At 60.1% G+C, this 12,794-nt stretch overlaps 1 protein-coding gene across 1 annotated transcript in view; it reads right to left on the bottom strand.

Annotated features, from left to right (window-relative positions):
- Positions 1–12,794, bottom strand: part of LRP5 (LDL receptor related protein 5) — a 92,154-nt gene that overhangs the window by 10,920 nt on the left and 68,440 nt on the right. Inside the window, exons 12-18 of the mRNA XM_037062538.1 lie at positions 12,140–12,463; positions 10,216–10,415; positions 7,057–7,265; positions 5,236–5,426; positions 4,420–4,629; positions 2,260–2,385; positions 582–818 (exon numbers count right to left, since the gene is read on the bottom strand). Of these exons, the coding sequence (XP_036918433.1) occupies positions 582–818; positions 2,260–2,385; positions 4,420–4,629; positions 5,236–5,426; positions 7,057–7,265; positions 10,216–10,415; positions 12,140–12,463 (1,497 nt within the window). The remainder of the gene's footprint in view (positions 1–581; positions 819–2,259; positions 2,386–4,419; positions 4,630–5,235; positions 5,427–7,056; positions 7,266–10,215; positions 10,416–12,139; positions 12,464–12,794) is intronic.

Raw genomic sequence — 12,794 nt, 5'->3', positions numbered from 1 at the left:
CCATCAGGCAGGTCATTTTTGAAAGGGAGACTCGGGGGGCACAGAGGTTAGTGTCACTGCCAAGTGGGCCCAGGACAACAAGGCCAGTCTCTCTGTGCCCCCTGGTCCAACGCGTCACTAGAAACCACTCAGGGGTAAGTGCTGGCCACACGCACCGTCTTTTGGGGTGGGCATTTGCTGTGCCGAGGTGTCAGCCATGAGCGGGACTTGCCTTGGGTGTTGGCAAAACCCTTGACAGAATGAATGAAGGACGCCAGGGCTGACTCTCATCACCCGCTGCCATCAAGCCAAACTGCTTGGCAGGGCAGGATGCGGGCGAGTGGCAAGGGTTTCCTTGTTTGGCCTAAAGTAACTTCTTTCCCTCCCAAGCTGAGGAGGGCCTGGCCCTTTTGCTCCAGCCAGAGGGTTTACAGAGACCCTGCCCTGTGTGGCCAGAGACCTGCGAGGGTAAGACAAGGGGCCCCGAGAAAGGAGGTGGAAAGGGCGTGGCCTAGGTAGGGCCAGTTGGGGCGGGGCCTTGGTGGGCATGGCCCGGGAAGGGCCAATGGGGCGTGGGCGGATGGACAGGGGTGGGGCCTCACCTTCGCAGTCAGCCTCATCAGAGCGGTCCTGGCAGTCGGCTTCTCCATCGCAGCGCAGTCTCAGGTCCACACACTGGCCCCGTGCGCAGGGAAACTGGGCGGCAGAACACACCGGGCAGCCCTCCTCGTCGCTCTGGTCGTCACACTCAGGGAAGCCATCGCAGCGCCAGGCCCCAGGGATGCAGTCAATCTCTCCAGTTGCGCAGGCAAATTGGTCGGGGGAGCACGTGGGAGGCTCTAGGGAGGACAGAAACACTGTCACACGCCACGGTCACATGTCCCATTACCTGGCGGCGCAAAGAAAACCCGGGTGCTATCAGCGTGTGTGGTCCCTACTGGGGTGTGTCCTGTGCCTGCCCCAGCCCTGGTGTAAGATGAAGGCGGGGCCTGACCGGTGTGCTCAGGGGCCTGACATGCTCAGTGGGTTGAGCGTGGGCCTGGGAACCGAAGGGCTGAGGGTTAAATCCATCAGGCCACCTGTGGCAGGCAGTCCCCAGCTGGAGGCAAGTGAGAGGCAACTGATCAATGTTCTCACACACTGATGTTTCTCTCCTTTTCTCCCTCCCTTCCCCTTTCTCTAAAAAGTAGATTTAAAAAATTTTTTAAAGACAAAAGCAGTGAGTGGTCATAAATGTTAGCTGGAAGACATGGCCTTTGTTTTTTTCATTGAAGGGAAATGGGGCCGGGATGCAGACAGGCAGAGATGAGGGGGCGCGGGCGGACAGAAGGGAGGGGACCTGCTCCACTTGGGGCTGCCTGCCCCCTTTCCCAGGGTCCCATCGCCATCCCTCCTCCTCTCGGTGTGGGGAGTCACAGAAAACTGAGGCCAGGAAATCGGCAGGAATTCACTTTTAAGGATTAACCTCAGTCCTCAACACCCTTTAAACCTAAGGAAAAAAGTGTTTCACGCAGAATCGACACCTGTAAACCTTTCAGCTTGTGGGACCCGAGTGGCTTCCACATAACCAACCGCCAGGCTCTCTCGCAGCTGAGGGGGGTGTGAGGCAGGGTTGGGGATGTGGGCAAACATGGAAAGAAGCCGGGCTGCCCTCACTGGGCCCACCCACACGGGCCATGCCAGGGACAGCAGGAGCAGGGGCGCACGGGTGCCTGGAAGGAGCCAGTGACAGATGTCTGCATGCTGAGCCACCGACAAAGACCATGCACAGCGACTGGGGTCCAAGGGACGCAGTGACAGCAGGGGACACACTCGTCTCAAGCTCACAAGAAGCAGTCATCCAGACAAACACATGTTGGGCCAGGAAACAGATCTGAGCAAAGTTAAAAGGACAGAAATCCCGCAACATCTGCTCTCAGACCACAGTGCAATCAAACCACTGTGCTCTCAGACCAGTGCGATCAAACGAGAAATCGGTCAGGAGATTACACACACCCTTCTAAATAAAGACACAGGGGCCAAAGAATACGCCACAGGAGAAATTTTAAAAAGCTTGAAGTGAAAAGGAAAATGCAAAATTATGAATATTGGTGGATACAGCAAAAGCAGTGCTTAGAGGGAAATTCATAGCCCTGCACGCATGCACTAGGAAAGAAAGGATGGCAAGCAACGCGTCTGCTCTGGAGACTGAATGGCAGAGGGATGCAGGGCAGCCGTGAGTGGGCAGTGAATCAGAGCCCTGCCTAGTTTCCCAACAGAAAGTACTGAGGTCACATCTACCGCCACAGGTCAGCAGGTTCTGCAGGAGCACGAGATGGACAGGGCAGGAGCACCGTGGTGTCCCGTCACCCTTGGCAATGCAGATGTGGGAGCAGCCGCCGTTGTCCCGGGCACACGGGTGGGCCGCTGCAGAGACAAAAAGAAGCAGCGAGGTGAGCTTTGCCTCCCGCGTCAGGACTGCAGTCCAGAGGGGGGAGGGGGTAAGGGCCAGGCGAGAATGCGCAAGAACGGGCCTTCCTGTTGCCCAGGCCCCTGCGGATCCTCCCACTCAACTCCCCGGGCGGCCTCCGGAGCCTGCGCCCAGCGACGCTGCACTTTGTAGTTGAGGAAACCGAAGCTGAAAGCAGTTACCGAACTTGCCCAACATCACACACCAGCACGTCTTCGCCGGCCCCCACTATGCCCCCAGCCGGTGCTCTACACTGCCCATCTGTCGGCATAGTGGGCTGAGTGGGGGGCCCCCAAAAGTTGTGTCCACATCCTACTACCCAGAACCTGTGAACACAACCTGATTTAGAGACAGGGTCTTTGCAGATGTAATGGAGTAAAGAATCTGATGACCAGGTCTTTCTGGATTAGCTGGTGGGCCTAAAGCTAATGTAAGTGTCCTCGTCCGAGATGACAGAGGGGAGAAGACAGACAAAGCCGAGAAGGCCATGTGAGGACGGAAGCACAGAGGGAGAGACATGGCCACAAGGAACGCCTGCGGCCCCCAGAAACTACGGGGAGCAGAGAACCCCGCTCCTTCCGGAGCAGAAGTCCACCTTGACCTTGGACTTCCAGCCTCCAGAGCTATGGGAGATACACTTCTGTTGCTTTAGGTCACCTAGTTTGCGGTGACTTATCGCAGTGACTGCAGGAAACGACAGCACACGGGAGTTCAAACACCGGTCTGACTCCCTGGGGGACTCAGGCATTTCAATTCAACTGACCCTGCACCCAGTACCTGAGCGACGGGAGGGGGCCTGAGGAGGGAAGGGGTTGGCTGACCCCGACCCCCGGCGTGGGGAGGTGGCAGAGAGCCCTCCGCTCCCCACCCCCAGCAGTCAACACAGAAGGACCCAGTCCCTGTGTCAGAGGTCACACCCCGGCTCTGCGCGGGGAGCCCAGGACCTCGATCAGACCCACGTGCTTGCACTTCGCACATAATTCTATCGAACACAGTCACCAACATGCCTACGACGGACAAGCCCCATGGCCTAAAACACGAGCCCCATCGTGTTTCTTAGCCGGCTGTCAGGGGGCCCTGCTTTCCTGAGATGCCGAGTACAAGTTCGTGAAATGTGCCTAACGTGGCAACGCAGCGAGCACAGGGCCTGGGAGGCCGACACGGCAGGGCCGGGGGTCCGAGGGGCGAAGCTCCTCCCCCACGAGGGGGACTCCTGAGCGCGGGGACAGCAAGGAGTCAGGAGCTGCTACTCAGACAGAGGAGGGAGGGGCTCAGACGCAGACAGAGGGACTCTGGGGAGCCAGCAGATGGTCGGTGGGGGGACAAGGGGCTGCGGGGAGGCTGGTGAGGGGGCACCCCCCGGGCCTCGAAGGTGACCAGACCCTGGGCATCACAGGACAGGGACAGCAGTGGCCCTGCTCACCCTGTGGCCAGCCCAGGCACACTGACTGACCGAAGGATGAGAAGACCAAGACACGGGTGGCCCCTACCCGCAGAGGCCTGTATGGGCATGTACAGGCCTGAGGTACAGCCCGACTGTGACAGGCAGAGCCCTAAATGCCCTCCAATTTCCCACCCCAAGCCCTAGCACAAGGGGTGTGATGAGCTAATCGTGCCCAGGGTTTTGCAGGTGTAACTAAGGCGACTGACTAGTCAGCCCAATCGCATTCACCAACAGGGAGACATCAAGATGGGCAGAACCTACCCACGGGCCCCTGAAGAGCAGAGTGAGTTCTCCAGCCGGAGGAGGTCAGAGGCTCAGATCTGTCACTGGGACGGAGGGGAGCACAGGGAGCGGACCTGAGCATGGCCTCTGGGGGCCAAGAGTGGTCCCTGGCTGACTGCCAGAAAGAACGGGGCCCCGGTGCCACCAGTCCCCGTCAGCCCGACCCCCTGTTTTTCCCTAAGGGCGCCGGTTCAGGGCCACTGTGCCGTGAGCACATGCCAGCCTCCCCCGGCGGCCCCCATGCTGCCGCCTACCCCCCACGTACAGAACTCCTCCAGGCTGACGTCCTCCACGGCGTGGATACCAGTCAGGTGGGCGACACGGCCCTGGACACGTGTCCTCTTGTCCCCTGTGGTCTTGTCCACACGCTCGATCATCTGCTGCTGGCGGTCAGTCCAGTAGAGATGCTGGCCCAGCACGGTCAGGCCCACGGGCTGCACGATGTTAGCGTCCTCCAGGGTCAGACGGTTGGCCCCTGCAGGTGGGATAAGCGCCCCGAGTCGTGGTTGATCCCGAGAGCTCGGCCCAGGCTTGGCTCGGGAGAATGGAGGGCTGCCAAGGAGTAGGGTGGCTTGCACCCTGGGGCTGATATGAGACCAGCCCTCGGACAGCCCTGCTCCCACCTGGGCCAGCCTTGGGATCAGGGAAACAAGGCCCCCTATAAGCAAGGTGCCTCCTGCCCCCCATCTCACCCCGTCTCACGGAAGAAAAGGCGCCCAACACTCAGTCCTCCCCAGCCCGCAGGCCTCCCGGTCCAAGGCGGCCCCCCTATGGACCTGGGCACTGGAGGCAGAGGCTGGGGCGGGCTCCTGCTCCACCTCATGCTGTGGGACCCAGAGCAACTTGCTCACCCTCTCTGAGCCTCATATTCGGCCTCTACCACGCATGGCTCTTAGAACTCCTGGTGGAACACTATGAGGTATATGTGAAACCCCAGCCCTGTGTCCACTTCCAGTAGGGTCCTGACAATTGTGGCCACTGCCACCACCATTACCCATGACAAGGAAAGCCGGGCATCCCCGGGAAGCTCAGATCAGTGGGCTGCCGAGGACCCGATCCCCGGGACACCCAGGGCACACACCTGACAGGTCACAGCTTTCAATGCGCTTCAGGTCCGCGTCCACCCAGAAGAGCTTGCCCAGTGCGTTGTCCACCGCAAGGGCCACAGGGCGGATGAGGCCTGTGGTGAAGAGGACCTCACGCTCGGTGCCATCCAGGGCCACGCGCTCGATCTTGGCCGCTCGGTCCTGCATGTTGGTGAAGTACAGGTACCTACGGGAGGGGAGCAGGTGAGGGACAGGCACTGTGTACTGCCGTCTCCTCGGCCAGGTTCCGGCTTTGAAGCACCTGTCAGTCCAGGCCCTGACCCCGCAGGCGCCCAGAGGCGCTTTGGCAAGTTCCCAGTCACACGACCCGGCCTCTCAGGGCTGGCCCCTGCGGCCAAAGGGTCACACCCTGTACTGGGTTGAATGGTGTACCCTCAAACCCATGTCCATCTGGAACCTCAGGACGTGACCTTATTTGCAAACAGAGTCTTAGCAGAGGGAATTAAGGATCGAGATGAGGCCAGCCTGGGTTAGGGAAGGTCCCAAATCCAATGAAATTGCCTTAAAGGAGAGAAGAGAGGCCACATGGAGAGACAGATGTCCCTGTGAAAACAAAGACAAAGACCGGAGCGAAGCAGCCACAAGTCTCGGGACACCGGGAGCCCACCGAAGCTGAGAAAGGCAGGGAGGACCCACCCCCCCCGGGGGCCCTGCCCACACCTGACCGGGACTGGTGGTCTCTGGCGCTGGGAGAATGAACATCTGTTGTTTTAAGCAACCCCCCCCAAACATGTGGTCATTTGTTGTGACAGCCCAGGGACTAGTTCTCAATGCCCCTGCTCCTCCAAGCTCCTCCAAGGGACTAAGAAGTCCCTGCCCCCAAGGAGGGCGGCTCATTTGGTTCCTGAGCAACCACCTATGTCACAGGGGCTTCCGCTGGCTGAGCCCCTGTGCACTGCGGGGGCTGGTATGACTGTCATCTTCACTTTTTCAGACCAGAGCACTGAACTTCCGAGAGGTGACATCACCTGCCCGAGGTCACACAGGCAGTAAAGTGACAGAGTCAGGGTTCCAACCCAGGTCGGCCTGGCCCCGGGCCCTGCGCTCACTCCGGCCGTCCCCAGGATGAGCTTCGGCAAGCAGCGGCCGGCCCACTCTGCGCCCCACCCTGCACGACAGGCCTGTGGGAACCTGAAGACAGACACCGTGCTCCTCCTCCTGCCCCCAAACTTTTCGGGGCTCGGCTCTATTTCTGAGCTTCCTGTGCTGTGCGTTTCGGCCCCCCTCCCGCCCCGGTTATTCCCTTTGGGCCCTCGAGGTCTATCAGCACCGTCCCCGGTGCCTTCCTGCCCGTCGGAGAACCCAAAGGCCAACAGGCGGGAGGATCGGGAACCTTCCTGGCGGGAAAAACCTCTCAGGAAGTGAAGCTGTGACCAGGAGCGGCCAGCTTGTGCGACAGTGAGCTCCCCGTGGTAGCACCGGTGAGCGACTGGCAGCCACCCCGTGACGCCGACAGAAGGGATTCCTGGATGGGGTTCACGGCTGATGGGGACGGCACAAACCTTACGTGCTTCCTGTGTCTCTCAGCAAAACCCGGGCCCTCCCCACACCTGCGTCCTGCCAAGACCATCCCTGGGTGTCTGCTTTGTGCAGTGACCATGAACGAGGGAATGTTCCCCTGTCCTGCTCTGGCTGCTGTGGCGGGGACCCTGGGGAGCTCCTAACTCATCAGGGTGTCGGGGGTGGAAACCCCCACCCAGCCCGAGAGGCTAATGTTCAACAAAGGGTCGCCGGCCCACCCCCTCAGGGCCCAGCCCCCCACCTCGCCGTGGCCACCGGCCCCTTCGGCCTCATACCCGCGCTCGGCGTTGACAGCGATGGCCCTTGGCTTGTCTCGGTCCCCACGGAGCACCACGCCCATGGCGTCCCCACTCAGCCTGTGGACGTTGATGGTGTTGGTGGCCTCGCACGTCCAGAACAGCGTCCGGCTGTAGATGTCGATGCTGAGATCGTGTGGCTGCCTGTCTGAGTTCTGGCTGGGGCTCGGGGAGGTCAGGATGGAGGGCTGCGAACAGTGAGAGGCGCCGCTGCGGGCACGGCTGGGGGGCTGAGGCCCGGGACCCGAGTCCAGGCCCGGAGTCAAAGTCCCTCTGCTAGTCCTGTTCCTGCCCGCACGAAGGACACCCCAGGCCTGGACAGTCCACCCAGGATCGCAGCCCCTCCTGAAGACAGCTCCTCTCTCCCTCCTCCTCATTTGCGCAGACTGAAGTTTTGGATTAATACCCGCAAATCTTGCTGTTTTTTAAATTTAGGATGCCAGCACAAAGTACGCAGAATAGGGGTTAACCTTCACTACCCTCTTCTCTGAGAGAGCAGCCAGGGGCCCAAGGTCTGGTGAGGGCACAGGGCCAGGTGAGGGTGAGGGTGAGGGTGCAGGGCCAGGTGAGGGTGAGGGTGCAGGGTGAGGGTGCAGGGTGAGGGTGCAGGGTGAGGGTGAGGGTGAGGGCACAGGGCTGGGTGAGGGCGCAGGGCCAGGTGAGGGTGAGGGTGCAGGGTGAGGGTGAGGGTGCAGGGCCAGGTGAGGGCACAGGGCCGGGTGAGGGTGAGGGTGAGGGTGCAGGGCCAGGTGAGGGTGAGGGTGAGGGTGCAGGGCCGGGTGAGGGTGAGGGTGAGGGTGAGGGCGCAGGGCCAGGTGAGGGTGCAGGGCCAGGTGAGGGTGAGGGTGAGGGTGCAGGGCCGGGTGAGGGCGATGCGGGAGCCGAGCCTGAAACCGGACTTTGGGACACAGTCATCAGAAGAGCCAGCTGGGAACGGCACCGAGAAACAACGGCCTCCCGCACCCCTCCCCTGGGGGACAACCTTTAATGGCTGGACAGCCTAATAAAACCTCAACCTCAATTTTAATGCAAGTAATAATGTTTAGGCTGATGCAACACTTCTACCTAGAATTTATTCAACACCAACACCAACACCCTCCTCCTCGCCGATACAAAGCGCTATTTAGACACGCAGTATGTTCCCGGCAGGACCGCCCACGCAGGTGGACCAACACAAGTGTCCGCTGACAGAGGAACAGAGCAGCCAGGCGTGGCCCATCCATACAACGGGGCGCGGCTCAGCCTTGAGGAGGAGGGAAAGTCCGACGGCTGCTGCGGCAGAGATGAGCCCCGAGGACCCCGTGCTCGGTGAAATGAGCAAGACGCACAAAGACACAGGACCTCCTGAGGGTCCGATTCCACCTACGTGAAGCGCCGAGAACAGTCCCACTCACAGACAGAGAAAGTAGAATGGCGGGTGGGGGCAGGCAGGAGTCGGGGGAGCTCCGTGTGTGACGGGGGCAGAGTTTCAGTCTGGGAAGACGAGCACTTCCGGAGACGGAGCCTCCAGTCAGGGCTACACAGCAACACGAACACACTCAATGTCACCGAACAGCACGCTTAAAAACAACTAAATGTTCTGTTACGGATGTACACCACAATAAGAAGCTTAAAATGAAGAGGAAAGAAAACTTAGCCAAGCAGATAGCCATTTAAAACATCATCCTTGGGGGCTGGGCAGGGTGCCCCCCACAAAAGAATCAAAGCCAGAGCCACCAGCTGTGGGGCTTAGCAAGACACGAGGAGGGAACCATGTCTCCAAATTGAGTGAAACCCCAAGGCAGCTCCTGAGAGGGCTTCCTCTTCAAAGTCTTTCCCCACGCAGGCCCAGACATGGTGAGAGAACGCCGGGTGACGCCTAAGGCAATTTGCACCCTGTACTTTCCCAGCAGGGACACGCGGTCCGTCAATTAGCACTTCCCCACTCTCCAACAGACCCCCAGTGCCTGTCACCTACGTGCCGCGCGGGATGAAAGAGCTCCATTTCCACCAGGCTCTGCACCCACAGAGATGATGGCACATGCCTCGAAGGGGGGCCCCCAGCCTGTCTCCCCCAGCCAGAGGGGAGAAAACAGCAAAATCTGCCGCACAGACTCCCAAACAGTCTGGAACACTCCACCACCAAGCATTTCTCTCCATCCCTGTTCCAACAGTATCAGAGGTTCGGCAGGAGGACAGGGCCTCTCCACAGACCACTGGACTCTGAAAGAGGCCTTCGGTTCTGCAGGGTCTGGGTCTTTGGAAAGCAGCAGGGTGAGCCAAGAACACCAATGGTGACAGTCCTGTCACTCAGAGACACCGGGCAAGCCCCGAGACTGCCGTGGGAATGTCCTTCCTGGAACACAGGACGCAGGTGGTCCTGCGAGAACGAGTGTTCTGACAACTCGAATGCGCTCCAACGCGGCGATGTGCCGCGGGCCATCTGAGCAGAAGGTGGATTTTGCATTTGTTCCCGTGAGAAGCACCAGGTGAACGCACCCAGTGCCGAGTGGAGTAGGAAAACACCCCCCAACACCCTCTGTCTCCCTGTGAGCCCCCACATCCACTCCCCACTTTCACAAACGTCCACAGGCAGCAATCGACAGCCGAGCCCTCCGCCAAGTTCAGGTCTCCTCAGGGAAAGCACCGTCTCCACGGGCATCCACGTCCTGTTCAAACCGTGCGAAACGGTGCCCCTGGATCCAGTGCCCACCTTCTTTCTAGTGCGTCAGCCATGGCGTTCCAAGGAACGTGCCCGGGCCCCTTTCCCCCATGAGCCCTGAGGTTTGTGACTCTGCAAAGCGTGGAGATTCCAGAACGCATCTAGTGCCTTAGAGCTGACTACACAACTCCTACGAAACAGGAGCAAACCCAGAGTAGGCGATACCAACTACCCTGCAGAAAACCCCTGGGGAAAGAAGAAAAAACCCACACGGTGTGACACCCCCTCCACCAACTACTTCAAAAACTACAAAATCCACACGTCCTCAGTGTAAGGGTTTCAACCCCAATCAGGATTACACCCGGTAAAGACATCATCAGAGCCCAAATCGCTGCTCACCCAAAACTGTCCCTCCGCCAAGGAAGGTGGGCGGAGCCTGGAGACTACGGGCGACCTCCTGGCAGAAGCCTCCCCGAGCCCCCGACAGGCACACCCACCTGGGTCCCATCGTCTCTGGCTCGCTTGATGTTCTGACGCCCATCCACCCAGTAGATGAACTTGTCCAGTGGGTCGTAGTCCATGGCCTTGACGTTCCTCAGCCCGTGCAGGGGCAGGATGAGGTCTGGGCTGTGCTGGTCATCCGGGATCATCCGGCTGATGGCACTTTTCTGGCTGAACAGCAAGAAGGTGCTGGGCGCTGGGGAGAGGCAAACAGATGGGGTGTGGCGGGTCAGCTCCTAGGAGTGGGAGAGGGGGCCGCAGGGAGGACGGCACTGCACGTCATTACCGAGGACAGACCTGCATACGCACCCCTCAGTGTACATGGGAAAAAGGCTGGGAAGACAGAGACCTATTTCCTGGGGGTGGGCTACAGGGAATCTTAGTCTCTGTGTTACACGTATCTCGGTTGCAATTATTTTATGAGTGCGTGTCATTTTAAAAATAGATATGCTTTCGTCTTTAAGTTCCCACCACTTGAGATGGAGGAAGGAAGGCCGTCAGCACCAGACTCCCACTGCAAGCATGCGTCACCCTCGGAGGACGTGTGATTTGCCCTGCGTCTCCATATGCTCAAGGGGACTCTTGAGGACAACGTGGAGTGAACAGGGACACCAGGAGGGGACGCTCCTCCGGGGTGTCAGTGAGCAGAGCAGCCAGGATGCAGAAGCCACACCTCTCAAAATGAGTAGGAGGCCACCAGGTGCGGCCACTGTCAGAGAGGTGAAGTGATGGCCCGGCGTCTGCCAGCCACAGGCACCGGCCACGGGCGTCCCTCCAGGTGGTGGGCTGCCTACACCTCTGCGTGAGCCTTCAAGGTTACGTTCCCCAGGGGAAAGAGACAATTAGTCCAGAGGCAGCCCAGGAGTGGGGAGTCCTAGGCTGTGGTCCCAGGCCCATCAGCTCGGGGCCCCTATCCAGCCCTTAAGCCTCGAAGCCTCGGCCCATTATCTGTGCAACCAGGATAAGGAAGGCCAGCGCTCCTAGCATCTAGGGCTGTGGGGGCCTTGGGCAAGGCCCCGGGGGACATGGGGCTTTATGACTTGCCCTGCAGGCTGCTCAGAGGCTGCTGACGTCCCAGGGGGAAAGCCTGCCAAGGGGACACACCTGCTCTCCCTGTGGCCTGTGGGAAAGTTGCTCCTGGGCTCTCTGAGCCTCGCTTTCTGATCACCGAAATGAGGGCTTTTTAAAAGACCTACATAACTCAGAGGGTCCGTGTGAGGACAGTGCGTGGGCGCAGGAGGCCCCGCAGCACTGAGTCTGGAGCTGGGACCCTGCCTGGCTTCAAGCCTGGTCTAAACCTTAGCGGGTCTGTGATGTCACATGGTTTACTAGCATCTCTGTGCAATGGGGACAGTGACACCACCCACCCTACAGGCCTGAGGATTAAACAAGTGCTGTAAAAAGTGCTTGGCCCTGCCTGGTGTGGCTCAGTGGATTGAGCGTGGGTCTGTGAACCAAAGGGTCGCCGGTTCAATTCCCAGTAGGACACACGCCTGAGTTATGGGCCAGGTACCTTGCAGCTGGGGGCGTGTAAGAGGCAACTGATCCACGTATCTCTCACGTGTTTCTCTCCCTCTCTTTCTTACCCCCTTCCTCTCTCGCTAAAAGTAAATAAATCTTTCAATAAAAAAGTACTCAGAACGAGGCCCGCCTCTCCGCGTGACTGCTTCCCGCCCCCAGACTGGTTTCCACAGGCAGAGATGCCCCCGTGGAACGTGCCAACTGAGGGCTTGGCCCATGCACTGCGGCGGGATGTAGCAGTGGGCCCTGCACCCAGCCTAGGCCTCCGGGTGGCATGGGGCAGCATGTGCCGTGAACACATGCCCACGGTCCACGCACACGCACGCACCCAGCGCGTCTCGGCCCCGGGGACGGCCCGCCCTGATGCGGGGCCAGGAGCAGGCAGAGCAGGGCACTCACGGCTGCAGTTGCGGCTGCTGGGGTCCAGGGTGTAGTGCGAGGCGCAGCTGCAGCGGTGGCCGCCGGGCACGGCGAGGCACAGCTGCCCGCACTGGCCGTTGCCGTGCGCGCAGTCGTTGAGGCCGTCCTGCCGGGAGGAGTGGAACACCAGGATGTCCATGACGAAGTCCAGGTGGCCCTGGATGAGGGTGCGGTTCCGGCCACTGGTCTTGTCGGCTCGCTCAATGCTGTGCAGGTTCCAGTCCGTCCAGTAGATGTACTCGCTGTACTGCGTCAGGCCGAAGGGGTGCGGGAGGTCGTCGGCAATCACAGCCCGCTCCTGACCTGTGCGGGGACACGAGCAGGGCATCAGCCACAGCGCCGCTGGGCCACAGCGCCGTTGGGCCACAGCACGGGGCGCCCTGTGGCCTGGCAGCCTGGCAGCCTGCGCCAGGGCCAGAACGCTCAACCACGTTGGACAACAAGCAGGGTGGGCTGACGCTGACATGCCCCGGCCCCAGGACCAGGCAGCTGCAGGGCCCTGCACGGGAGAAACGCAGACAAGGGTGTGCTCTGCAGCCGAGGGCTGCGAGACAAGCCAAAGGTCCATCAACAGTGGGATGGATGAAAAGACAGTGGCTCTTCTTATAAGGGAAACGATGCAACGATAAAAAAG

The sequence above is a fragment of the Sturnira hondurensis genome, unplaced genomic scaffold (genome assembly GCF_014824575.4).
Source record: "Sturnira hondurensis isolate 20B ecotype Veracruz unplaced genomic scaffold, ASM1482457v3 Scaffold0014099, whole genome shotgun sequence".
NCBI classification, from domain to species: Eukaryota; Metazoa; Chordata; class Mammalia; order Chiroptera; family Phyllostomidae; genus Sturnira; species Sturnira hondurensis.
The sequence above is the reverse complement of the archived record's forward strand: the minus strand, read 5'-3'. Positions and strand labels throughout refer to the sequence as shown.